General features: G+C 40.9%; 1 protein-coding gene across 8 annotated transcripts in view; it reads right to left on the bottom strand.

Moving 5' to 3' along the window:
- The window catches only part of SHANK2 (SH3 and multiple ankyrin repeat domains 2), a 330,576-nt gene that overhangs the window by 135,983 nt on the left and 167,131 nt on the right, over positions 1-27,462 (bottom strand). For all 8 annotated transcript variants that reach the window (XM_083462298.1, XM_083462291.1, XM_083462296.1 and 5 more), the window contains 3 exons: positions 16,967-17,042; positions 3,117-3,199; positions 1,404-1,528 (listed from right to left, as the gene is read on the bottom strand). In XM_083462298.1, coding sequence (XP_083318424.1) covers positions 1,404-1,528; positions 3,117-3,199; positions 16,967-17,042 — 284 coding nt within the window. The remainder of the gene's footprint in view (positions 1-1,403; positions 1,529-3,116; positions 3,200-16,966; positions 17,043-27,462) is intronic.

The raw sequence follows: 27,462 nt of genomic DNA, 5'->3' as shown, positions 1-27,462 counted from the left end.
ATGAAGTGTGATTCTCAGGTTTAACTCCCAAGGAAGTCCTCTAAATAGGAAGCTGTCCATCAATTCACTACCCAGCAAAACTTATAAGGCAATGAAGCAAGGATGCATTATAACCATAAAGAATTTACCAATACATTTTGTATTGTATCACATTATTTCTAACATGTTCCTGCTAAAAACTTGACCTTACTGTGACTTGTAAATGCAAAAGATTAACATGAAAACTTGAGAGAAGAAAGCTCAGTCTACTCTTCAAGTCTGAATGCATAAGGGAAAATGACCAAGTACTGTATCCTAATCCAGTTGTACCAGAAATTGCATAGATTAGTAAATGGCATTAGGGGGGAAAAATTCTACCTTTTTATATCATATGCCACAAAATAACTTACTCATCAGTCTGAATATCGACAAATGCAAACTAAAGAATTATATGGGTAAATGACATTCAATAAAGTATCACCATTTGTTAAAACAGGGGAAAAAATGAATACCAGACTATAATTCACATTGTATGAATAATTCTGAATATAGCCAGATATATACTCAAAATCCAATAAAGTAACAACCACATTATTGTTCTGATGTTCAATAATTTCTTTGAAACTGATGGAAAGAGTATCCAAACCATTGCTAATTTCACATAAGAATTTTCATTAGGAATAATAACACTGTCAATTCCAAAAGTTAAAATGTGAACTAGAAGCTAACAAGCAAACAAACTGGTCTACTTAAATCTGATACACAAAAGCTGCTTCCCCTTTCATGAAATGCAATCACACATTTTCTCACTAATATCTTACTCTCTATCTAATCACTTGATGCATTTTTCACTGTTAAATGGTGTACAGCAAATACAGGATATTATCCATTAAAAGGGATACATAAAAGCTTTATTTGGTGTTGGGGCAATGAAATAAAAGAGGCCCTGTCACCATAGAGATGAGATTACTAATCTCTATGGAAAGGAGGAGGATATCATCACACCACCACCTGCTGTTACACGCATGATGGATCAGGCTAGTAATTAAAACACAACCCTTTCAATGTTATACTGCAGCACTAGACATCCATTCAATTATCTTCAAAATTAAATTTAGTCAAAACTACCAAAAGTAGAATTAACAGCATCCTCTCTCATGGAGGTTTCTCACACGTATTAATGTGCTGCCTAGAACTACACACATCTATATTCACACAATTTGTGTCAACACAGCAAAGGGAGGTTTGAATAATGAAGCCATGAAAGACTCTGCAACTAGGATTTGCATCAAACTGCTGAATAAGCCTCTTCGCCAGTAGTTAGAAGGACAAGTTTAAAGCAGCCAGTGAACCTTGTGCAAACTGATTAAACTACAGAATTTTCCTGAACAGGAAAGGTTAGATCACATTCAAAATTCTCCTACCTCGATCAAAAAGTCTCCTGTTCTCAAGCCAGCTTGCCATGCTACCCCACCTTCATCCACTGATTCCAGATACTGCAAAGCAGGAAAGGCTGGAGTGGGGGTGAATTCTTCAATTGGTGTATCAGCTTTGGGAATAATATTTTTTTAAAAAAATATATTTTAATAAAGAAAGATAAATGTTTGAAATATATACTTAATGTGATTAAATGATTACTTATGCAGTGCCAGAAATTCATTAAGTACAACAATCCCTTCTCTACAGATCTCCCTGCTCTATAGTTCTCTCCCTCTCTTTTTTCTTATGTATTCATGATCACTTGAATTTAGTCAGCAAATAAATGAAGCTCAGTTCTGATAAATTGCTATATAGCCAAAAAAGCAAGTGATTTGGTGGAACAGGACTCTCATTTGAAACCAGTATCATTAATTTTCAAATATGGGCATAGCATGGAGAATTCAGGCATTTAAAATTTCAAGTCTGTTACCAGCTAATTACCTATAGCTACAATGAAAACAGTACGAAGTAACTGAATTTAATGGTGTAACATTGTATTTGCTTATGCATCATGTACATATTTATATGCTGAATGATCTGACATGCATACACTTTCATAGACAATATGCTCCAATAAGGTCTCAAACATCATTTATAACAAATGATACATGAAGCTGGATATTAGCATATGCTTTAAAGGGGGCCCTTGAATATTCCACCTGGAGAGCTGGGGCCCATACAACATTAACATATATAGTAAGAGAATAACCTCTGTTTGCTGCAGAGATAGCTCAGCGCCAGCTGATCTACACTGTGATGAAGTCACAGAGTCTCTAGAAGACCCCGCTAAAACGTGCATTTAGCCAGGAGGGTTAATCAGGAACTGTTACATAGCTAGGGAAGCCCAATAGGTGTCTGCCATGCTAGCGAGGAATGATAGAAACGGTATTCCCAGAGGAAGGGTGTGGAGGATCCACCATAAGCACATATGGGCTAGCCTTGAAGCCAGGCTGTGTGAGGGAGAGCCCATCCAGCAATTGAGGGGTGTCTCAGTGGCAGGCACTGGGATGTACCACCACTTTAAAAAATGAAATGCAAAAGCAATAGAAAGAAAAGCCTTAAAAATATATCTTAGGCATAAATCTACTGGAGTACATTTGGCATAAGAAAAAGCTTAGCACATTTCAACACATGAAGCCAGGCATCCCTCACAACAGAACACACTAAAAAGGCCACTCAACATACATGCAGCTTCTGAAGACATAAAAATGATCTGATTTTCATACTAAAACTGCAGTAGTTCCACCTTGAGCAAGCCACAGATCTATTTCAAGCTTGTTGGCAACATGCAGCTTCACTCCGCAAATAATTTTAACACAGGAACACTTTAAATTAAGCAATTTTGACACCCCCACAGCCAGGTTGCTTACAGTGTGAATAAACTGAACAGTAACATATACAAAATATGTAGGCAACCTTCCCCTCAGAATTATTCTCCATATCTATTCTATACATATATCTATGCTGTAAAAATATACATGCATTCACATACCCCTCAAAACTGCTCAATCAGAAATTCATGTCAGTTTTACTGCACAGAGAACACTGTTGTCTAGCAACCAAATGCATAAGGAATAATGCCTGTTTATTTTCAGAAATGCATGCCATTTTTCACATAGGCACTCACCCAATCACACAGACACAGAAAATCCACATACCTTTGGCCCCTCTGAGCACAAACCCAAATCCTTCATTGTCTTTTTTCTGCAGGACCACAGCCTTTTCTTCTATAATGCAGTCACTGTAGAGAGAATTCCGAGGATAGCGACCATTATTACATCCCTTCATCACCACAGTAGTAGCTGCTCCTCCAGTGTGTAGGTTCATCATCATCACAGCCAGTTAATCAAATAATATTGCAGTAATCAAACATGGGGAAAATATAACGGCAAACAGAAGGAGGAAAGAGACAAAGACAAGGCTTAATGGCAAGGGGGAACATGACAGTGCAACTTAACGGAGGAGAAAATGCAGCAAAAGCAGAGGACGAAACCATGCATGGTGGTAGCTGAACAAATGTGTGATCATGTCATCTGTGTGCTAGCTAGGAGTCGAAAAGAAAAGAAAGTGAACTGAACGACAGTAGCATGAATAAACTCCTCAATCGTGGATGTACCAGATGCATCTTCTAGTGAAGCCAAAATGAAACCAACCAGAAGAAAAATGAGGCAGCATTTTAAAACCTAAAGTTAGCTTGGTTTGCTGTTATAAGTAGCTAAAAGGCACGGATATATTCAGAAGCTATGCCTTGCATCAAAAGCCCTTTTTCAATCCTATTGAATGTTGCATGCTGCAAGGATCCCACATGATCATCTGACAGCCTACAATGCTAACAACGTGCAGCTGCCTTGGCGTCATCAAGCACAAATTTTCACAGCATCAAGAATCTGCATAATTTAAATAGTAACAAGGCATGTATGTTCATGATCACCTTTTTCTATAAAAATTACAGAGCCTTCCTGAAAGCCAGCACAATGAACTGATAATGAGAGGATCCTCTGAAAGACAGACATTTCATTTTTTTAAAAAAGGCAGCTTCTTAAAAATTATCTGATAATTACTCTTCGATAAGTGTTTTTTTTTAAAAAAAATTAAAAATCCAGTTATTCAAAGAATAGATTGAGCGTAAGTTTCTAAGCCAAATCACAACACTTCAAGAGATTTAAGCCGATCTGAGTTTTTTATAATAAAATAAATATTTTATATCATTAAATGGCAACACATTTTCAAGAAATTGTTCATGTAGAGCTTTCAGGTACACCCTCATTTCTTTTGCATAGTAGGCAATCTTTCCTTTAAAAAACAGTAACATGCTTCAAAAAAATGATGGTGCAGTGGCAGAAAACCATTGCTCTTGAGGTAATAAAATATAGGGAAACTCTGGAATCTGACCTGACAAAATATAACTAGCTGATCCCCAAGACTACAATCCTGTACCCATTTACACACACTTGTTTAGTTAGGCTTCCATCATATCCCCAAGGCTCTGATTAGCTTTTGCACAAATGTGTCTATATTCACAGCTGAAAGGAATAATGGAAAGTTCCCTCAACATTCCAAAATAGCCAGCACCCTTTGGCAAAAATCCACAGAGCAGCTGGCAGTTATGATGGAGCTCTTTCTGGGAGAGAGGCAGGGCAGGTTGCCAGAGGCAGTTGGTTTCCTGGCTAGGGGTAGGGCCAGGATTCCCTTTCTCTTGTTCCCAGATGATGACACAGAAGCACAAGTAGATAGGGTGCAGATGAACAGGTCTGGAGTAAAATCCTTACACAACTGGATTCTGAGCAAAAACTGCAGTTTCTGTCAAAAGGATTTACAGTGAGAGGCAGGAGGTGGGAGGGGGAGGGGGAGGGAGCATTAAAGAAAAAAGGAAGAAAATTGTCTTCTCCCCACCCCACCTGGTCACCTCCAAGTTAGCAAATTTAAAAATAATGGCTTAAAGTGGCAGGACTGAGGCTTCCATTGCTGCTCATCATACTCTTCTTTCTACCCTGTCCCTCATTCCCAGGAAACTATTTATCCACCCTTTCCTATAGCCTCTATTTCATCTTGTGTGTGGAGGTGGGGGAAGGGACTGAGAAATCCCCTCTACAGCAAGTGACTATGGTTACTATAGCTACTATGGCTAATTATAATGTAGCATAAATTGCTAATGTTTGAAACCTTTTGGGGCCAAACTACATACAGTGGTACCTCGGGTTAAGAACTTAATTCGTTCTGGAGGTCTGTTCTTAACCTGAAGCACCACTTTAGCTAATGGGGCCTCTTGCTGCCGCTGCTCCACTGCTGCACAATTTCTGTTCTCATCCTGAAGCAAAGTTCTTAACCTGAGGTAATATTTTTGGGTTAGCAGAGTCTGTAATCTGAAGTGTATGTAATCTGAAGCGAATGTAACCTGAGGTACCACTGTAATTTGTTGTAGTGCTGCTCCAAAAGTTTTTGGATGAAAATGGTTATTTAGATCACTTCTAGAAACCAGTTTCAGACTGGTTTTGGCTAACAATAAAACTTCCTTGGTTACCTTAGTGCAGGCATAGGCAAACTCAGCCCTCTAGATGTTTTGGGACTACAATTCCTATCATCCCTGACCACTGGTCCTGTTAGCTAGGATCATGGGAGTTGTAGTTCCAAAACATCTGGAGGGCTGAGTTTGCCTATGCCTGCCTGTGGCGATCACACAGAGTCCCCGGACGTTTGACGGTCTATTGATCCCTGTGCCACCACTGTGATTGTTTTCCCGCTGCCACCAACCCGTTTCTCTCGGGTACACACAGAGTCCAGACAGTTGTTAACATTAAATCAAATAAGCAAGTTTATTTTATAAGCCTTAACAAGTTTATGGTTTCAGATAATTTTTCTTGTCAGTTTCTTAATCTTAGTTTCTATCCCGGCCTATACCTTTCCTAATAACTAACTGATTATCCCAACTGTCTATCTGACTCCTATCAGTTTCTCTCACACTCTCACAACACAACTCGACCAACCCAGACTTATCCTCCCTCTTCCTTCTCCAACTCCCAACTCTAACTCCTCCCCTTGGGTTCCCACTGGCCAATCACATCACACTCATTTAACCCCTTCCTTATGACCCACCTAGGAGGGCAAACATCACACTGCCTTAGTGGATGATCTGGGCTGGGAGATGAATTACGTTTATTATTTATTAAATTTGTATACAGTTCTTCATGCAAAGATCCCAGGGTGGTTCACAACAGAAAAATACAAAATGAGAATACAAAATACATAATAAAACAAAAACAAAAGCAACAGCAATCAGGTGGTTAAAAACCCTAATCAGCAACTCATTTCCCAGGAAGTTGAATGAGGTGCATGTGACCCTGTTGATTCTCCTGGACCTCTGAGCTTGTTTACTGATCCATTGACCATGTTATCTACCTGGGTTTTCACAAAGGGATGGGAACTGTGGTCACAATGCTAAAGTGGCTTCGTTCATTCCAGAGAGATAAAACCCAGAAGTGGTGCTAGATAGAAGATTATTGCTCTTCCCCATGTCTGGTGGCCTGTAAGATTCTGCAGGGCTCCATCATGTCCCCTATGGTATCTACAACTACATGAAACTGCTCAGAGAGGACAGTTGGATTGCAGAATCATCAGTATAAGCTGATAATACCCAACTCTATATTTTTATCTCATTCTAGGGAAGTAGTTCAAAGGTTAAATCACTGTTTGGTTGCTGTGAAGGACTGAATGGGGATGACGAAACCAAAACTTAATCCAGACAAATCAGAAGTACTGGTAGTGAGTTGACTCAGGTTTGGATTTGCAGCTTGTACTGGGTGGTGTTACACTCCTACTGAAGTGTACTTCTTGCTCAAGTGATTCTGCTAGATTATGTAGACGGCATCAATAGTGAGGGGTGCCTTTTTCAGCTTTGGTTGGTTGATGATCCACAGCCCTTCCTAACAAAGCTGAACCATGGTCATCCATGCTCCAATTCAGTGCTGGGAAGCAAGTAGGTCATAATCTACTGGTAGATTTCTGGTTGACTTGCAAAAACACGGCAAAGGTTTCTGACACCCAGTTGTTTCAACAACAGGAACAACAACTAAATTACGCTTTACACTTAAGTGATCCTGCTGCTATGAAGGAAGTTAAGCAAAAGTAGACTTTTGTGTGAAAAGACTGTGGGGTCAGTTCAGTTCTGGTACACTGGTACCTCAGAACTTGAATGTAATCCATTCCGGAAGACCATTCAAATTCTGAAATGTTTGAGTTCCGAGGCGTGGCTTCCGGCTGGCCGACAGCTAGGTTTTTGCACAGCGGAAGCCGTGTTGGACGTTCATGTTCTGAGGAACGTTAAAAAACAGGAGAACTTCTGGGTTTTCGGAGTTTGGGAGCAAAAGCATTCGAAAAGAGAGCCATTCGAGTTCTGAGGTACCACTGTACTAAAAAAACTAATTCCTAGACTCAGAAGGTGTTCAGTGGCACTCACTTTATCCTTTAATTCAATTTGTATTTTGCACCTGACTGATTGGTTTGTATTTGCACTTGGTTCTGGCTGGTAGATCTTGGAGTTCTACAAAGTCTGCCTACCTCTGCTCTAAAGATCTCCAAATTAGACTATTGCAACATGTTCTAGGTGAGGCTGCCCTAGAAAACTGTTGAAAACTACAACTAGTACAAACTGCTGCAGTCGGGTGGCTGACAGGTCAGCATGTTTTTGCTGCATAATCTCTCTCTCTCTCTCCTGTTTTGTATGATCTGCATTTTTTTTACTGGTTTATTTTCAAACTGAATTTTAAAGCAATCTTATACCACACAACCAAACAGAGCTACAGTTCCCAGCACTGTTAACAAACTACAGTTCCCAGGATTCTCCAGGACTGTAAAAGTGGTATAAAAGTGCTTTAAACGTATGGTGAGGATGTGAGCTACGGCCTGTGACCTGGGTACCTTAAGGATCACATTCTTTTGTATGTTTCTCCCTGAATGATTTGATCATTATCTGAAACTTTACACCAGATCCCTTGACCCCAGGAAGCATGGCTGGTGATAACCATGGTCAGGGCTTTTTTGGTTGTGGTGCCCACCCTGTGGAAAGCCTTGCAAAGTGAAGCAAGTCAGGTCCCATCGCTGAAATGTTTTTAGGCAGCTAGTAAAAAATGACAGTTGAAAAAGTTTTTACCTCATAGTTCTCTTTTTGCTGGTATAGTACTGTAGGCTGTTCTGGATTTTGTAATGGGGACTTGGCTTTGATGTGTCCATATCTGTGATTTTAATGGGAATTGTAATATAGTTTAAAACAATTTTATTGCTTTGTGTTTTGTTTTGTTTTTTGTTTTTATATAACGCCGCCGGATCGCTAGTCAACATCGTTTATGGTCGGAACTATGACAGTATCTGATAGTCTTCGAATTGCTTTGTGTTTTTGACTGTAAACCACCTTGAAAATACATATAATAAGTAAATAAGAAGTGTAGGAATAAAAAAGGAGACTCCACCTAACAGTGTACACCTCTATTAAAATCCAGTTTTATGGAAACAGGTTTAAAATGTTTCTTCATTTTATCAGAAGTTTTCAGGGTGGTGTATGAAAGTGTGAAAACAATTCACACAATAAAATAAAGTGTAGAGGAAAAGCAAAACAACAAAACTAAGGCACAGGGAAAGCAGTACCAACTAACATTTCACCTAAAGTATCTGAGCCAAAAGGATGCTATAAACCACATACTGGGATAGCGTACATAAAGTTCTCCAGGAAATGAAATATGAATATATATAACATTATTATATAAACCATTTAATTGTATCATAAACTTGTTGCAGGAGAAGCAATATTACTAATATCTTCCAAAATGCTGACAAATTGGAGTATGCTATTGGCTAACTAATGTAGAGATCTTTGGTATGGATTTGAAACATCCATCCCCGGAAGGTCACATTTAGATTAATATCTTATGCGATCCATGTAGGAAGCAGAAAACTGAAGGTTGCAGATAACTCCGCTTTAAGGTGATTTCTAGAGTAAATGTTGTAACATGAAGAACATTTTCTACCACTACAGGATTGTGGAGAGGTGTCTATTTATAGCTTTCCCCCCTGTTGCAATGAACTCAAAAATGAGTGGATGATTCTAGTAATTAACGACTTCAAGATTAATATAGACCCTGCATTTGATTGATTGCATTTCCCTGGGCACTGATCATCTAGTTGAGCAATCTGGTACTATAGAACGTAGCACTGAAATAATTCAGGAAGGAAATGTTAATTACTTGTTGAATACCAATAGTGCATTCAACCCTGAATTAAAAACAACCCCCACCCCCAGACACACAGTCCCTAGCTCTAAACTATTTAGAACCGTCAAAGCTACATTATCACTTACAACTTTGGAATAGTTTTAGGTTGCAATAAAAGGATGCTTTCAGACATTGGTGGCAGCCCGGGTCTGGTTGACCAGAGTTGCTGCCAACAGAGCAGCACGCAATAAGATGTGGGGAGGAAACAAACCCCAATCCCGTACTGTGTCAGCCTGTTCCTTTTTATAGGCTGCAGCTGACCTGAAAACAAGCTTGGTCAGCTAGAGCTCATAGAAAAGAAAAGATGACATGACAGAGTGAACACTGTTTATATTGTCTCTTTTTTCTATCATATGCTGAAAGTGGATCCATGTTGCCACAGATGCTTGGAAGGATATCTGAAACCATTCTGTATTAGCAAAGTATTTTAATATCACTGCAACACTAGCTAGTATTACAAACACATGCTATTACTCTCATAGATATGAACAGAGTAATTTTTTTTGGGGGGGGGAGGTCATGGTTGTTTTTGGAAGTCTATTAAAAGAATGCAAATCATTGCTGAAATTGAGGGTGGGGGAAGTGAAGCTTTTATTTTCACACAGCAAACACTACAGGTATGGTTTTACCAACACCTGAGGAATTTTGCATCTGTTAAAGTAGGATTTTCATTTTTCTTGTTAAAAATATGCTATTTTCAGTTTTAAGCAAGATTGATAATAAAGCACTAAACATTCTAATTGGAGAAGCATTCCGTTTTTTCAAAAACAACATTTGATAAAACAATTTATCAATGCAAGCTCTTAAATGTGAGACTTTCTTAAAGAAACAAAAACACCAGGGAATGTTGAGGGAAATGGCCTAGAAACTACTCCTGTTCCAGGTAACTAAGACGATATTGCATAAACTAGTGTAACACTGATGCACTATTCATTTGCACACACACATTTTAATGAAGACTTGTATATGACATAAAATTCTTAAGTACAGCAGAAAATAAGATTCCACTTCCATTGAATGAAAAGGAAGAAGGAAGCTATGCTACTTATATGAACACACCTTACTGTTTCTTTAAGGCAAGTGTCAGTAGGTGTGTATTCCAGAATCCAGCTTTGTAATTTTAGTTGCTAGCTGCCTACAGACAACAGCAATATTTAGGGTTGGCAGTCTGCAGGGAAGCAATCCCAAACAAGCACATAGTTAAGCTAAGAATGAGGTAGGCAGTCAACCTGTAACTTGTTCGGAATGAGTCAGAACAGAAGCATTACTGGACTAGGTGGACTCCTACTGAGCCTTGAGTTACCACATCCCTTCTAAATAGGCAGTTGCTTTATCAGCCTCCAGCAATGTGGTGATAGCATGACCCTGAAGGACCAGGTGCGCAGCCTGGGAGTCATTTTGGACTCACAGCTGTCCATGGAGGCCCAGGTCATTTCTGTGCCCAAAGTTGCTGTCTACCAACTTCACCTGGTACACCGGCTGAGACACTACCTGCCCACAGACTGTATCACCAGAGTGGTGCATGCTCTGGTTATCTCCCACTTGGACTACTGCAATGCGTTCTATGTGGGGCTACTTTGAAGGTGACTCAGAAACTCCAACTGATATAAAATGTGGCAGCTAAAGTGGTGACTGGGTGTGGCTGCCGGGACCATATAACACCGATCAAATAGGATCTTCACTGGCTCCCAGTACGTTTCTGAGCACTTTAAAGGTGCTGACCTTTAAAGCCCTAAATAGCCTTGGCTCAGTATACCTGAAGGAGCATCTCCACCCCCATCACTCAGCCCGAACACTGAGGTCCTCCTCCAAGAGTCTTCTGGCAGTTCCCTCACTAAGTGAAGTGAAGTTACAGGGAACCAAGCAAAGGGCCTTCTCATCAGTGGTGCCTGCACTGTGGAACGCCCTCCCATCAGATATCAGGTACAAAATTTTAGAAGACATCTGAAGACAGCCCTGTATCACTATGTTTTTATATGTAATGTAAGCTGCCCAGCGTGGTTGGGAAAACCCAGCCAGAGGGGAGGGGTGGTATTATTATTATTATTAATTCCTTCCTGAATCTCCAGATGTAATTTTCTTCTACTAAAAGCATAAGGGAGGTTATTGTGGTCCACTCACTACTGATTTTAGAAGAAAATACACTGGCATGGTTTTTTAAAAAAACAACAAAAACATCAAAACACCAAATACATACATTGACGCTTATGCGGCCAAACCACATGATCCTATGATTACAAACGCCAACAGAATCAAGTTTGCTTATGAAGTTCACTTGGTTTAGGACAGCACAGCTGAAGATTAGCCAGTGAATTTTTTTGGCCTATTTTATCTTCCTGTAGTTAAAGGAGGATGTCTTAAATCAGTAAAATATTTTTGACTGGGTTTCTACTTCAGGAAAAGCTGAAACTGCTCCACAAACATGGGCTCAATAAGCTTCTGTCCAAAATAGGTTATTATAAACCAGCCTATAACCTGCTTGTCTTCACAAGGATAGTTTCTTGAGGTGCAATCACTGTCTCTTTAGGTCCAGATTGAATCATCTCCTATCCAAAGAAGCACTGGCCAGAACTGAATTCCAGTCCCTTGATTGACTATCCTAGATATGAACTAGAACATATTAGACTTCCTGAAAGCAGGCACAGGAGTGTAAAAGCATGACATCAAAGTGATAAGAGTTGTAATTGGAAAATTCTCTCATCAAATTTATATCCATTATTACCAGATTTACACTGCCACTTTATTATGGACCATTGGAAATGGTCCTAGAGCCTGGCGTTCTAACCGAGTTCACAGAAATGAACTGGTGATCCTTTCTTTGAAGAAAATGATCATCACATATAATACAACTGATTATAATTGAGCAGATATTATCTCACAAAATATAAAGAAAAGCAACATTGTGAAAATTCAGATAAAATACCAAATCTAGGAAAAGGAGCATAAAGAGATACGGAGAACAGATTTTAAGCCATATTTAAATAGCACCAGTTCTCTCTTCAGTCATAGCATAATGTTGTATTGTGAGCATTCAGGTAGCATTTTATAACAATGCAGTCAGCCGATCCAAAAGCAGTTGTCCAATCACAAAAGACAGTAGTAATAACTACACACACACACACACACACACACACACACATGCACACCGTCAGTGTTTGAAACTCCCATTGTTCTAGGCGCATTTTGCGATAGGGGATTTCATTAGCGTGAGCAGGTTCTGAGCCTAAGATTTCAGATTAAAACTGCAGAGTGGAAGGAAAGGAGGACCTTTTTCTTCCTCCTCACTTCCAGCTACTCTCTGAAGACTGGAGAAGAGACCCTCTTAAGAATATTAGGGGGTGGGCAGGGGAAGGACCATGTGAAAAATTAACAATAATATTTTAGCTGCAGTTCATTCGTTTTTAGCTTTGTATTCTTGTTATAAAAAGCACTCCTAGACATTCTGTTGTTGCACCTATAATGTAGGTTTAAGGTGCCTCTTAGCTCCTAGCTTTCATATCTCAGTTTCTAAACACTGTATATACCAGTACTAGTGATAGTAGCTAAGCCTATATTTTGACCCCCACTTTTGAAAAGTAATGTCTGTGTGAAAGTACACAAGCTTATATATTCACATATAAAAAGTACAAAAATCCAGGTTCCCCTCTTTTCTTCCCATCCCCTAGCAACTGCCTATGCTACAAATAGCACAAATCTCATGAGAGACAGGGCACAGAGCCAGGTGGAAGAGTTAAGTCCCAACTTCACATCCAACAAGTATGATATACCAAACTTTGGGATAGGGTGAAAATCACAAATTCGAAGGAGGCACTTGGAAACACTGATTGGAAATGGATTCAGTTAGACATTCACCTAGATTGTCTTCAGGATGAACAAGTCACATCTTTCTGTCCACATCCTCAGGTACCCCAGGCTGAGACTGATCCAAGCATAATTGAGAATGCTTCATTACAGTCATATTCTTCATTACAGTAATATGCATGCTCAGAGGACTGCCAAATGATGAGGTGTGTACAAATGGTAAATTAGTGAAAGCTGTGAAATGCCAAATTTTGTAGCAAAGCTATGATTGGACCCACCACCATCCACTCTCTGCTTAATGAGAATCTACTTCTGAAAAAGTTGTTTCTAACCAGGCAGGAGATACTGATATTTGTCAATATCTCATTTGGTTTTTGTATAAACCACCAGGTAACATGGAAAAAGGATGGCTGAAATCTTGATTACATGTAAGGGGTGGTTTTACTTACAGACAGGCCAGCTCATCATTACTCATTTTTGAACTGCGTTTGGAAATGGTGTGTAGCACACTCATTTTTTCCCATCTTTTGTCACCCATCCAACCAATCAACCACAGTGTTACAAAATCATCATTCCCCCCCCCCAGCCACTTTGACACAATTTAATGACAAAGATGATACCAAGTGATGTTCACATCAGATTCAAAAGGTTTCTGGTTGTGTACACACCAGGTGTTGTTGATGAGATGGATATGTTTTTACCCTATGCAAAAATATTCACACCTTGGCTAGAGACAAATTAGGAACGGCTTAAGAACTCCAATCAGTGTGAAGCTGGTTTGAGAAACAACGCATCAAACTGTAGTATTTTATAACCAAGTGCAAGGTACATATGCATTTTGGATAACATTGTGTAAACGCTGCATAAAACCCCAGCACTGGAAATGCAGTGAATCCATAGTAATTGGGAATGTGAACACAACCTAAGATGACACCAGTGGCAAATGTGAGTACAATTCCCTACATGTTTCCCACCTTCCTGTCCTAGCAATCCACTCCAATCATGTCACAAGATACGCTGTCCTTTCTCTGCCCCCTTCTGGCCAAAGAAAAACAGCAGAAACTATTGAAATCCTTTACCAAGCTGTCAATAGCAGAACTGTATAGCACCCTAGTTCTGAGCATTGCACCTCTCTTGAGCATCAGGCCTCTCTTGAAGAAGGTCTTTTGCATTGCCCTTATAACTGAGCAGGGTCTCCATACAGCCCAACAATAGAACAGCACTAAAACACTTCCTCCCAACTTAGTTTCAAAGAACTGACAGTTTCTATGCTCCACCAGGCCTTAAATTATCTCATCTTATAAAAAACAGCAGTGGCTGTACAACTCTCTGCAGTCATTGGAATACCAATTGTACAATTTTTCAATTGCCTTAATTTTAAAATGTGCAAAAGTACTAACTATCCAAAACAGGCTGTGGAAAGAGAAACATAATATGCAAGAAAAAAAAGGACAAGACTTAGAAAGAAACATAAGACAATCTCTCTAAGGAAACAAGAGCAGAAAACTGTATGACTTATTCACAGGTCCTCGGGTTCAAATAGAAATATAGTACAATTTATTCCCCAAGATTCTAGACAATTAACAACAAAGCCTTATAACATTGGCTTCCCAACTTCCTGTGTCACATTTTGTTTGCACACCAAGTGCATTTTTGAAGAAATCAAATGAAATGCAGAATTGCGTGCTCTTTTTAGGCAACAGCTACTAGTCAGAGAGCAAATTTGGGTGACGCCAACAGCCTGTGAACAACATCATCCCTCTAGTCCCCCTTCCGAATGCTAAAATTGCCAATTAGGAAACTCCCCTAGGTAACTTGTTTTGCCACACATAAAAGTTCACCACTTTGGTGCTGGTAAATTGACTGCTCAAGTAGTCACACAGACCTATCACAGATTGTAATGTGTATCTCTTTTCAAACATTAAGAAGCACCACAGATAAGGTGATTGGTACGTGAATAAACTGGCTGAAATCCAGACACTGCACATTTGCTCCACATGGAATTTCTATTATTACCAGATCTTTATAGTGCAGTTTTGATAGCTCAAAACAGTGATTGTAATAACTTAGTGATGCTTGGAAATATCTGAGGGAATATTATAGGTCCAAACTGTCCCTCCAATACACAGTTAACAGTTCCAGGTAGCAGCAAATTATAACTAGCTCCCAGGGATTTGTTACTACAAATGGTAACAATGAAGCATAAACCTGCCATTGTCTTACAAGAATCCAGGTTGTTGAAAACATTATATTATGCAAAAGCTGCCTGTATTAGTTTTGACATCTGGATCTCTTCTCTAAGATAGGAAATTTTACCCTGACAAGCTTTTCTTTGGCTTTCAATATATTTGAACATTTCTGCCTCTTTCCCTCAGCATATTTTTTCCATTTCTGTTGTCTCTCTTCCTAGATGGAGGTGGCCAAAATTACACGCAATGACATGATCAAACACTTAGCATATCTAGACACCCAGCAGCATTTGTATTGTTTTACATTCCTTTCATAATGCATAATATTTTGTTCTGTCTGCACCCCCGCCAATGCAATCAGCTGATAGCCTTGAGGAGTTTCCACACAACGACTCCTTCTAAGCTGGTGTTAGCCAATTCAAAATGTTTCCATGTGCATGTATTTGTTGCTATTTTCTGCCAGAGTTGCCTACAGTCCCAGTTTCATGAAAGCCTTCACAGTCTGCTTTTGAAAACACTGTCTTAAAGTGTTTGCTTCTATGTGCAAATGTTGCTGTTAATATATTTATTTATAAAAATGTGTGTACAGTCGTATCTCAGCTCCTGAACACCTTGGGAGTCGAACGTTCCGGCTCCCGAACGATCGAAAACTGGAAGTAAGTTCTCCGGTTTTCAAACTTTTTTTGGAAGCCCAACGTCCAGCACAGCTTCCGCTATTGTTTCTGGCGTGTCTGCGCAATCGGGACCCAATTGGAAGCTGCACCTTGGTTTCCGAACATTTTGGAAGTCAAACGGACTTCCAGAATGGATTCCATTCAGCTTTCGAGGTACGACTGTATACTGCAATTTCAGGAGGGGGAATCAAATAAATCTACAATTATAGTACAATAAAAACCCACTGAAGGAAAATGTGACAAGAAATGCTTTGTTCAGCCCACCTGCATTATGCAATAAGCCACATGCATGTCCTGTGCTCCAACTAAATACATATAGTAACAACTTCAGCTAAATTACAATTTGTCAAACAATCACTATTAATTTCAATTTAATTTACTCAAATACATGTGTGTCACTCAAGTTGCAGAATCTGAAGCACCTTCTCTTGCTTCTATTATTATGTGGTTGCTGCAACCCAAAAAAACACATGTGAAGTAATAGGGACTAATCAATGGGGCCTCTTAGGCTAAGATTGATAGAATGCCAGCAAAAGAAGCATACCCTGCTGTTGAAATTGAATTATTTCAATTGGCATTAGGATGCAAATCCAAAAAGGGGAACTGACAGAAGAGAAAAAACAAAAAAGGAAGCATCTTGAGATGAAAGGCGAAACAATGGGAGTAGAACTGTAGGGCCTGTATTTTTGTTCCTCATATGGATTCCTAGAGAGGAGCAACTTTCTTAAACATCCAACGGCCATGAGTAAGAGACCACCCAAAGATATTCCCCAGACCTTACAACTAGAAATGACAATAGTGTGCCCCACAAGGCCTCAAGCTATTAGTGCCCTGGTGAGGGAAGAGAGTGCCTTGATAACACAAGTGCCTTGGTTCAACCAAACAAGAAAATTTAGAGTATATAAATCTTTGTTTTCTTTCAAAAGGTGTTTGGCTGCTCTCTGTTCTAGTGAAAGGCATGATAGAACAAAAATAGCTTTGAGACAGAAGGGAAGTTGAGGGTGCTCACACCTTTTTGAACTCAGAACACCAAGCCAACACTTACAAAATATTTCAAGTATGAAAAAAAAATGCAATCTCTTACCTTGAAGCATCAAAGCTGTCATATGATCCAACAGTATAGTGTCTAAACAATTTCTTTGTTCTGTCTGCTCGAGTTTCTGTTCCAAATGAAGAAAGAATATACTTAATAAAAACTTTCAATTGTCAAGAGAAATAATCACGTGCTCTCTTGTTTCATAAATTACCATTAAACTTTTTTTCTTTTTATGGGGTAGGGACTGGAGGGAGAGACTGCTGCCTCTTATCAGTGCTGTTGTCCCAATATTTACTTTTATTAATTTAGGCTCCTACAAATACTACACTTACTTGTTTTTATAAATATTTATACAGAAATGTATAAAAAGAAATTCCAAATCATACTTAAAAATTAAATATGCAGTAAATTAATTCATGTCTGAGAGACATGCCATAACACACGAAAGGGAGTATTATTGTAAAATATCCTTGAATTTTTGACCCAAGAGTGCACTAATCACAGCTTCTGCGTGGCCTGAACATTCACCACAGTCAAGGCAAAAGCCCAAAGGTTGGTTTTTAAGGCTCAATGGAGTTCGCTGTACAAAGGGGGTCCACTTTAGCATTCCCTCACCCCATATGACTCCTTAAAGCAGAGGTATGGGCTCTTATAGACTAGGTGGAGGATTTACAGAACTGTATGTCTAAGTGTTACCTTAGTTTGGGGAGGCACAATTCCTTTGCTCAGGAGCTTCCCTGTCCTTCAGGGATAGCTTTAAAACACAGCTTTGAAGGCTTTTGCACAGCTATGTGTGAGTTCTGATTAGAGTCCATGCCCTCCCCCGCAAAAAATAAAATGATGGAAGGAAGTTTTAGGAGCTGTGTGAAAGTGATAAGGCAACATGGTTATGCACATCACATGCCGGTACACGTGCCAACAATATGAGTGAGGAGAGATCTCCCAGGGGAGGCAAGCTTTTTCCCTGAAAGGTCTTGAAGAAAGCTCATAAGTATCAGGCTAATTCTCAGCTGAGTCCAGTGGAGTTTGCCATCACTTGTTTTAAAGTGTGGAGTCACATAATGGCCAGTCTTTAAGGTGAAATCCCACTCACTCACCGTATTCACTCTGACAAAACCTCTAAACTCTAAAATTATTATTTGACTCTTTGGAGGAATCGGTTGCAGCAGCAAAGTAATTTCTAAGGTATGATCTCACCCTTCTATTATCGTACTCAAAGTGGGTGGGAGCAAACGCAACATGTAGTTAGAAGCTGTACTGCTCAGCTACCTAACATGTATAAAGCAAGCATTCCACAGTGTTCATTTCAAACTTCCTTTAAATGCATTTGCAGGATACTGTATATTACTAGCGGGGGGAGGGGGAGGGGAGGGGAGGGGACAGCGACGCACAGAATCCAAAGGATGAGACAATAGTACATAGCTCTTGGACTCATAGCACATAGTACTTCCAATCTCTCTCATTAAATGGAAATTCAAAGAGATAATGAAGGGGGGCAGGGACGGAAATAAGGGAACTCTCTTAAAATGGAAAGCAACTTCAGAAGCTGTGTGATATTTTTAAATATAATTTCTTATTAAGGGTTTTGGAAAAGGGCAGCATTAAAAAATCATGACAAAGACATGGGAGAAACTCAAAAATCGCAACACAGTTAAGTCAAAGAAAAATTAAACAATGATCGTTGCCTGTTCTAATTATTCCGTCTCTTTTCACAGGAGCATGAAGATGCAGGATAGAGTTCCAGAGATACTGTTTCACTGAATTCAGATATCAAGTCTCCCTCATGTGAAGAATTCCACAAGCTTGCGTATCTTGCTGGTGTATTTGGGGCCACCGTTCTCTCATTTACGTATTTAATAAAATTAAACAAAACTGGATAAAATGTGCTCTTTTTTGTCAGTTCTCTGTCAAAATGGACTTTTTGGGTTAGCGTTTCTGAGATAACTGGTAGCCATGCTCTTTTTCCCCATTCCAAATTCCTGCCTTGGTTTCTTCCAAGTACTTCCAAAAGTGTGTGACAGTCTTGTCATCAGCAGATTAGCAGTTAATTATTTATTCTTGCATTTTATATTTTGACCATACCAGGTATTTAGAATCACTAAAGTGGGGGTTGATAATCTATATTGATGAGTAATCTGGGGCATTTGTTCAGATAACTGACTCCAAAAGTCTGTTAACAAAAATGCCTCAATGGAAAAGGCTTAATAAACTTCTCATCCAGCACAAGTACAATCACATTTTTAAAAGTACTTAAAGAGTGAAAACAAAACAAATCAAGAACCACATCTTTACAGGAAATAAAACCAAAATTAGAAAAAGCATAAACTCCTGTCTTCGGGATATAATCAATATAGTTTTCCCATTTGTGTAATGTAAGGACTTCCGCCTGCACAATGAAACTTCCTCTCCCCTCCCTGCCCACCCCCATCTGCTCCTACATTTTGTGAGTTTCAGTTTGTCTGAATTTTTTGGTAGAGGGAAAGGGCATGCTGTTGTTTAATTATAGCTACACTAAAATCCTGGATCGTCCCATTTCCATTGTCTTCCAGGAGTCTGGGGAAATTGAGCCAGATTGTGGAATTGTCAGCCTAGTAGGTTTTTTAAAAAATTGATGTCAGACATGTAATTACATTACCATAATCCTTTCCCCACCCCCACCTCACTCCAATTTATCCAGTCTGATGTCACATGATGTGTTAAGCAACTGACCCACAATGTGATTCACAAATATCCCCCCCTTGTTTTCTACTCTTATAGCAAGTACACAACATTCTGCTGTTCCTTGTTCCAACGTAAGCAGATTTCAGAGAAATTATTGTTAAAACACAGATAAGAGCATGCCATTCCTTTAGGGAAAACATATTTTCAACTTGAAAGGAAACCAGATTTACATCTTCAAAAGATACCTTAATTATATAGCTAAAAATGTACTGCTGTATTTGCGCCCGTTCTTAAATTTTGAACTCTTGTTAACCCTAAAGTTGGAATAGTTCAATGAGCAACTTCTGAGATGTAATAGTTATAGAAAATATTAAGCATAGCAATTGACACCCAAGGCTACCACTAACATTGATATCTGTAGATTGTCTTGAAGTAATTTACTTGAGAAAATAAGGAGAGTTGGGGAGGGGTTTGTTTTCTTATTTGCTTTTCCCCTTTCTAGCGTTTGCACTGCAGTCCATTTCAACAGCTGTATGCTAGTCACCAAGGAAACTACTGTGGGCTGATCTTTGATTGGATATGTTGTCAGTGTTGCCAGAGTTGTGGGCAATGTTTAGTGGAAGAATGCTACATACACTTTACATATTTCTGAAGCAGGAAGCAGAATAATAAGATTGCCAAAGGTGAGGAGGACGTTCTGTGTTTTAATTGAATTCAGTGGGTATACTATGGCACAGGCACACTTGGTTACTTCTGTATTGTACACATTTTGGAATAAAAGACTTCTCATCTCCCAGTTAGCATGTATATAGCACTCTGCATAACCCCTCATATCAGGATATCACACAAACAAGTACTTGAGAAGAAACTGTGTAACAGCAGAAGATGATTTATAGAATATTTTTGAACAAGAAACTGTGAGCTAAAAATAAAATAGATGTATTTTCATTGAGTGGGAAAGAGGATTATGGGGTGCCAAATGTAATGTACAACTGGTGGGTTAACATACTCCCACTGCTTTCAACTTTCTGTGGCTACTGGACATGCTGAGTTCTCATTTGGTTGTTGGGATGGAGGAGAGTGCTGCCTTTAGATTTGAATTTTAAAATTCGGCTTTTACATGCATGCATACATGCATACATGCATACAGTACATGTATGTATGTATCACTACAAACTAACTACAATATGCTTTAAATTATAGTAATACATAAAGGTTTATTTTTTTATTTGCAAATGTAACAAAAACAGCTAATAAATAATAGTTCCTATGGTAACAAAAGGACATGGGTGGCACTGTGGGTTAAGCCACAGAGCCTAGGACTTGCCAATCAGAAGGTTGGCGGTTCGAACCCCCGTGACGGGGTGAGCTCCCGTTGCTCGGTCCCTGTTCCTGCCAACCTAGCAGTTTGAAAGCACGTCAAAGTGCAAGTAGATAAATAGGTACTGCTCCGGCAGGAAGGTAAACGGAGTTTCCGTGCGCTGCTCTGATTCGCCAGAAGTGGCTTAGTCATGCTGGCCACATGACCCAGAAGCTATATGCCGGCTCCCTCAGCCACCATCGAGATGAGTGCCGCAGCCCCAGGGTCGGCCACGACTGGACCTAATGGTCAGGGGTCCCTTTACCTTTACCTATGGTAGCAACAAACTATGAAAGCAACAACACAAAGCCCTAGTAAAATGGCATTAACAGTAAGACTTATTATATCAGCAACAATAGTGGGTTATGTGAGTCCTTCTGCTGGCTAAGAGACATATACTGCAAGGGTGGAAGGACAAACATCCACCATCTCGCTCCTGGTGGCTTGAAGATCTCACTGCCCTTTCTACATCAGAATGCACAGTTTATAACCATCAATTTCATTTAGGTACCTATTTGGACTGCCTGCCCCATCTGCCCCTCACCAGGACCATTCTCTTAATAATAATAATAATAATAATAATAATAATAATAATAATAATAATAATTTATTTATACCCCACCCTCCCTGGTCAGAGCTGGGCTCAGAGCAGCTAACACCAGTAAAATTACAGTAAAAACATAATGGGGGGTGGGGCAGGGGACAATTTAAAATACAGGTTAAAATGCAATTTAAAATGCAGCCTGATTTTAAAAGTAGCTCATAGATCAAAACCATAAGGGGAGGGAAACATAAGGGTCAGACTGAATCCAAAACAAAGGCCAGGAGGAACAGCTGTGTCTTGCAGGCCTTGCGGAAAGATGTCAAGTCCCGCAGGGCCCTCTTGTGACAGAGTGTTCCACCAAGTCGGGGCCAGTACTGAAGAGGCCCTGGCCCTAGTTGAGACCAATCTAACCACCTTGGGGCTTGGGACCTCCAAAATGTTGTCATGTTTGGACCTTAAGGTCCTCCGTGGGGAATAACAGGAGAGGCCGTCTTGTAGGTACGTAGGTCCTAGGCCCCATATCCACTGCCAGAAACTGCAGGAGGGCAGAGTGATTGCTCTCTGCTTGGGTCCTGCTTGTAGGTTTCCCGCTTTTGGTGGACCACAGTGAGAACAAGCTGCTGGATTAGATGGGCCATTAGCCTGATCCAACAGGCTCATTTTATGTTCTCTACCGCACAACACTGTCACATCTGTAATTAAAGGAATATGCATTGCACATCCCATCCACTCAACGGTTCCCTCTGCAGATACTGGCGTAGTGGAAGCATAATAATAATAATAATAATAATAATAATAATAATAATAATAATAAATTTTATTTATATCCCGCCCTCCCCAGCCGAAGCCGGGCTCAGGGCGGCTAACAACACTAAAATAGTGCAACATTATAAAAACATCATAAGAATTAATTAAAATCAAAATTGATGGCAACCATAAACTAAAGTATTGTAAAGATTGCCAAAAGAGGGAGTCAGGCTGCGCCCTGACCAGAGGCCTGGTGGAACAGCTCTGTCTTGCAGGCCCTGTGGAAAGATGTCAAGTCCTGGAGGGCCCTTGTCTCTTGTGACAGAGCGTTCCACCAGGTTGGAGCCACAGCCGAAAAAGCCCTGGCTCTAGTTGAGGCCAGCCTAACCTCTCTGAGGCCTGGGACCTTCAAGATGTTTTTATTTGAAGACCGTAAGTTCCTCTGTGGGGCATACCAGGAGAGGCGGTCCCGTAGATACGAGGGTCCTAGGCCGTATAGGGCTTTGAAGGTTAAAACCAGCACCTTAAACCTGATCCTGTACTCCACCGGGAGCCAGTGCAGCTGGTATAGCACGAGATGAATGTGATCCCGCAGCGAAGACCCTGTAAGGAGTCTCGCTGCAGCATTCTGCACCCGCTGGAGTTTCTGGGTCAGTCTCAGGGGCAGCCCCACGTAGAGCGAGTTACAATAATCCAGTCTGGAGGTAACCGTCATGTGGATCACAGTGGCTAGGTCAGGGCGAGAGAGGTAAGGAGCCAGCTGCTTAGCTTGGCGGAGATGAAAAAATGCCGCCTTTGTTATAGCTGCAATCTGCGCCTCCATGGAGAGGGAGGTATCAAAGATTACACCCAAACTCTTAACGGACGGTGCTGGCACTAATTGCACCCCCGCAAGAGATGGGAGTTGTCCCCTCAATCCTATATCGTCCTGTCCCAGCCAGAGGACCTCTGTCTTCGAAGGATTTAACTTCAACCGGCTCCCACGTAACCATCCAGCCACAGCTTCCAAGCATCTGATCAGTGTGTCTGGGGCCAAGTCAGGATGGCCATCCATCAACAGATAGAGTTGGGTGTCATCAGCATACTGATGGCAGCCCAGCCCAAAACTCCGGAGAAGCTGGGCGAGGGGGCGCATAAAGATGTTAAAAAGCATCGGGGAGAGTATCACACCCTGGGGCACTCCACACACCAAGGAGTGGCGGGATGACAGTTCCCCCCCAAGCGCCATCCTCTGTCCCTGACCAGAGAGAAACGAGTGCAGCCATTGAAGGACTATGCCCTGGATCCCCACGTCGGCAAGGCGGTGGTCCAGGAGTTTGTGATCGACCATGTCAAAGGCTGCTGACAGGTCTAGAAGAATCAGCAGCCCCGACCCGCCTCGATCCAGCTGCTTGCGGAGATCATCTGTTAGGGTGACCAGAGCCGTCTCGGTCCCATGACCACCGCGGAAGCCGGACTGGAATGGATCCAGAGCCGATGTTTCATCCAGAAACCTACCAAGCTGTTCAGCAACCGCTCTCTCAATCACCTTACCCAGGAATGGAAGATTCGAAACTGGGCGGTAATTGGATAGATCTAAGGGATCTAATGATGTTTTCTTTAAGAGCGTACGCACCACTGCCTCCTTCAGTTCCCCTGGGAATGTCCCGGTGCCAAGGGACAAATTGATGATATCCCCCAGGGGGGCCCGCACCTCGTCTGGACACGCTCTAATCAGCCAAGACGGGCACGGGTCGAGAGGACAAGTGGTGGGCTTTCCAGCTCGGAGGAGTCTGTCCACATCGGCTGGGGATATCCGGTCAAAGTGGTCCAATACTGGACCTGAGGACAGTCGAGGGGCCTCTAGTTCCTTTATTGTATCCAAATTGTCAGGGAGGTCATGGCGGAGCGACAGGACCTTCTCCGTAAAAAAGCTCGCAAATGCCTCACAGCTGTGTGTCAAATTGTTATTTAAATTTGGCTGTCCTTCGAGGGACGTTAAAAACCGAATTATACTAAATAATTGTGCCGGGCGAGAGCTAGCGGATGCAATGGAGGCCGAGAAGTAGGACTTCTTAGCGGCCTTCACTGCCATCTCGTAGGTTTTCATAAAAACCCTATAAGATGTTCTTGAGGCTCCGTCACGGGCACCCCGCCATACTCGCTCTAGCCGTCTGAGGTCCCGCTTCATTTTCCGGAGCTCCTCAGTAAACCAGGGAGCCCGGTTTCTGCGGGGTCGCAGAGGGCGCTTAGGTGCGATCTCATTGATGGCTGCCAGGAGCTGGGTATTCCAGCCCTCAACAAGCTCAGTCAATGAGTCGCCAGGGGGAGAAAGGTCCCGCAAGGCTTGACAGAATCTATCAGGGTCCATCAGCCTCCGCGGGCGAGCCCAAATCACTTCAGCATCAATCTGAGGAGCACTAGCCCTTTTGCTTATGCTAATTGGTATGTATAGATGCAAATTGTAGCATCTATGCATATCAATTAGAAAATAAAAAAGAAGTATCAAAAGAAAACACAAATTCTGCCGCTTGCTGTCAGAGCTTAATCTGATCTATAAGGTGCCAAGAGTATTTTCTGGGACAGGACACTGTATGTGAACTGGACTCCCTACCCTACCCACAATCAATGGGGAAAAACTGCTGTTTTCATACATATCAAAACTAACATGTCTTTTCTAACATCTAACATGAGTTCATTTGCTCTCTGTCATTCTGTGACACACCCTTCCCCTCTGCTTGCCATGTGACTATTGCATAAGTCCCTGGAGAAAGGTGGGAGTCAAGGTTTCACTGGCATTGCTTTACTATGTGTCCAGTCACCTTTTAAGGAAAGCTAATATTTTAAATAAAAAGCTTAAGGTGTTTTTTTTATTTTGAGAGAGAGAAGGAGAAGCAAGAGATCCAGAGTACAGAACAAAACACTTGGTGCTTTGGGATAACCCAATAATGTTTTCTCTGAGCATGCACCATATACCTTTGCCACCAGAAGAAGAAGAAGAAGAGTTTGGATTTGATATCCCGCCTTTCACTCCCTTTAAGGAGTCTCAAAGCGGCTAACATTCTCCTTTCCCTTCCTCCCCCACAACAAACACTCTGTGAGGTTGTTCCTATAGCTTTAATGGGCCAAGGAAACCTTAACAACTTTTGAACTTTTGCTCAAAATTTTGCCAAACCAGAGAAAGTGTGCCTTCATTGACAAGCCTGAATGAAATACATCAGTCGATTTCAATAAAATGGAAAAGCAAAATGATACGCCTATTAAAAAAAAATAAAATAGGGAGAAGAGGTCAGTGTGTCAACTTTCGCCATTTTGTACCTGTGGCAATTTTTATACAATCACTTTGAAATTTGGTGCATTTGTTACCTTATCAGGTAGATCATATATGTCAGGTGGCATTTTATAAGCTGTAGAATTTTGAGACTTCTAATAATGTATTTTTTACAATTATTTTCTTTTACTGGTTGCCTTAAGTAAAGGGGGCTTGTACTATCCACAGAGTAAAATCATAATTATATTAATATATTAAAATTAGATTACACTTGCTACTGCAGAAAATGACATAAAACACTAAAAGAAAAAACAGGGGGCTGCAGGAGGGGAAGAAGTCCTGTTCTGCATACAGCTGCTTGATCTATGGAATTTTTTATTCTTGAAACTTTTGCCAATTTTCAATAACCCTCAATATCAGAAAGCACTGACATGATAGTGATACAATGGCATTTACCTTATTTGAAATGGCAGCAGAACTACAAAATTGATCATGGCAGACACTAGTGTTATGCAAGAGATAAAGGTGATTTTTACCATTTGTTATGGTTGTAGAGGTTTTAATTTTGGGGAAAACCAAGATGAAATTTATGAGATTAAAATAATCTGAGATTATCTAGTCTGTCTCATTAAATTATGTTTAAATTGATAGTTCCATAAAAATGCATGTGTCACTGTTGTACACATTAACAGCTGAGAGGCTGACATTAATCAGGCACTGTAAAATGAAAACAACACAAAAAAAGTGAGTGGCTTTAAAAGGTTTGGGAAATGCTTATTATAGTTCATTTAACTGCTTCCCAAACATCACCAAGACAATATCATTGTATAATGGGTTTGAAAATCAACTATTTCTTGTATTTCAAGTATAGATCATCAGTTTTAGAATGTGTGATTAGAATTTCAGGGGGGGTTGTCGTCAAAATATTTTTATTTATATATACAGAAAGTTTACAATTAAAAAAAAGAAAGAAATCCAGGGGCATAAGATCATTAAGTGAGAATGTTTAGGTCCTCTTAGAATTTCACAAGTTCATGCTTTAATGTAGGAAAATATATACAAACTGCATGTAGAATGCATGTAGATGGAATCACACCTGCTTTCATTGTGCTGGAAACCATGGCTGGCTGTAGCATTCAGTATGAGTTATGTAACAAAATAGCACAATGAAACGCCACCACAGAGTGAGTTCACATGTTGGAAAACCCAGCAATTCTCTGTGCGCACGCCAGCGGCGTAGCGTGGGTTGTCAGCACCCGGGGCAAGGCAAGTAATTTGCGCCCCCTAACCCCTAACCTGCCGTCGCTGCCAGCTTCTTCTTGCTGCTGCCTGGTCTGGTCTGGTGTGGTTCTCTCCCGCGCTCAGCGCTGCGCTGGGCGGCCGCTGCACTGTCCCTCCCCCAGATAGTCCCTCGCTCTCTCTCCGCACCGCACGCCTGGCACCCACCCCCTCCACAGTGGGCGGCGACCCAGCAGCTCGGATCGGATTCGCACAGCCAGCACTGCAGTGAGAGAGAGTGAGTGAGCCAGGTAGGGGCAGAGAGCTGCGAGTGCGAGCGCGCCCCCCCCAGATGTTGCGCCCAGTGCGGCCGGCCCCCCTGCACCCCCCACGCTACGCCACTGGCGCACGCAGCACTGCACAAAGGAAGCAGTATATGACTCAAGCACACACAGTCCATCTGAGAATATGATTCTGGATATCATATGGATAACAATGTTTAATTAGAAGAATTCTGTCCTATCAGGATTTCTCCCAAGAAGGTGGAGAAGAGAATTTGCATTAGAAGGCATCTATTTTGACTGGCATTTTTCACATTAGCTCTGCTTCTGAAACAATTTATTGCATACAATGAAATTTTCAGCACCCTAAAGTTTGGTGCGGAAAACCACATGAAACTTTGCTTACTTTAGAGAAAAGAACTATTCTACAAATAAAACGCTCATACTTGAGAAGGGTGGGTCAGAGGTGCGCCTCAATATATA

Source organism: Podarcis liolepis (assembly GCF_965112155.1).
Source record: "Podarcis liolepis genome assembly, chromosome: 1".
Taxonomy (NCBI): Eukaryota; Metazoa; Chordata; class Lepidosauria; order Squamata; family Lacertidae; genus Podarcis; species Podarcis liolepis.
This window is presented reverse-complemented; position numbering and strand designations above follow the sequence as displayed.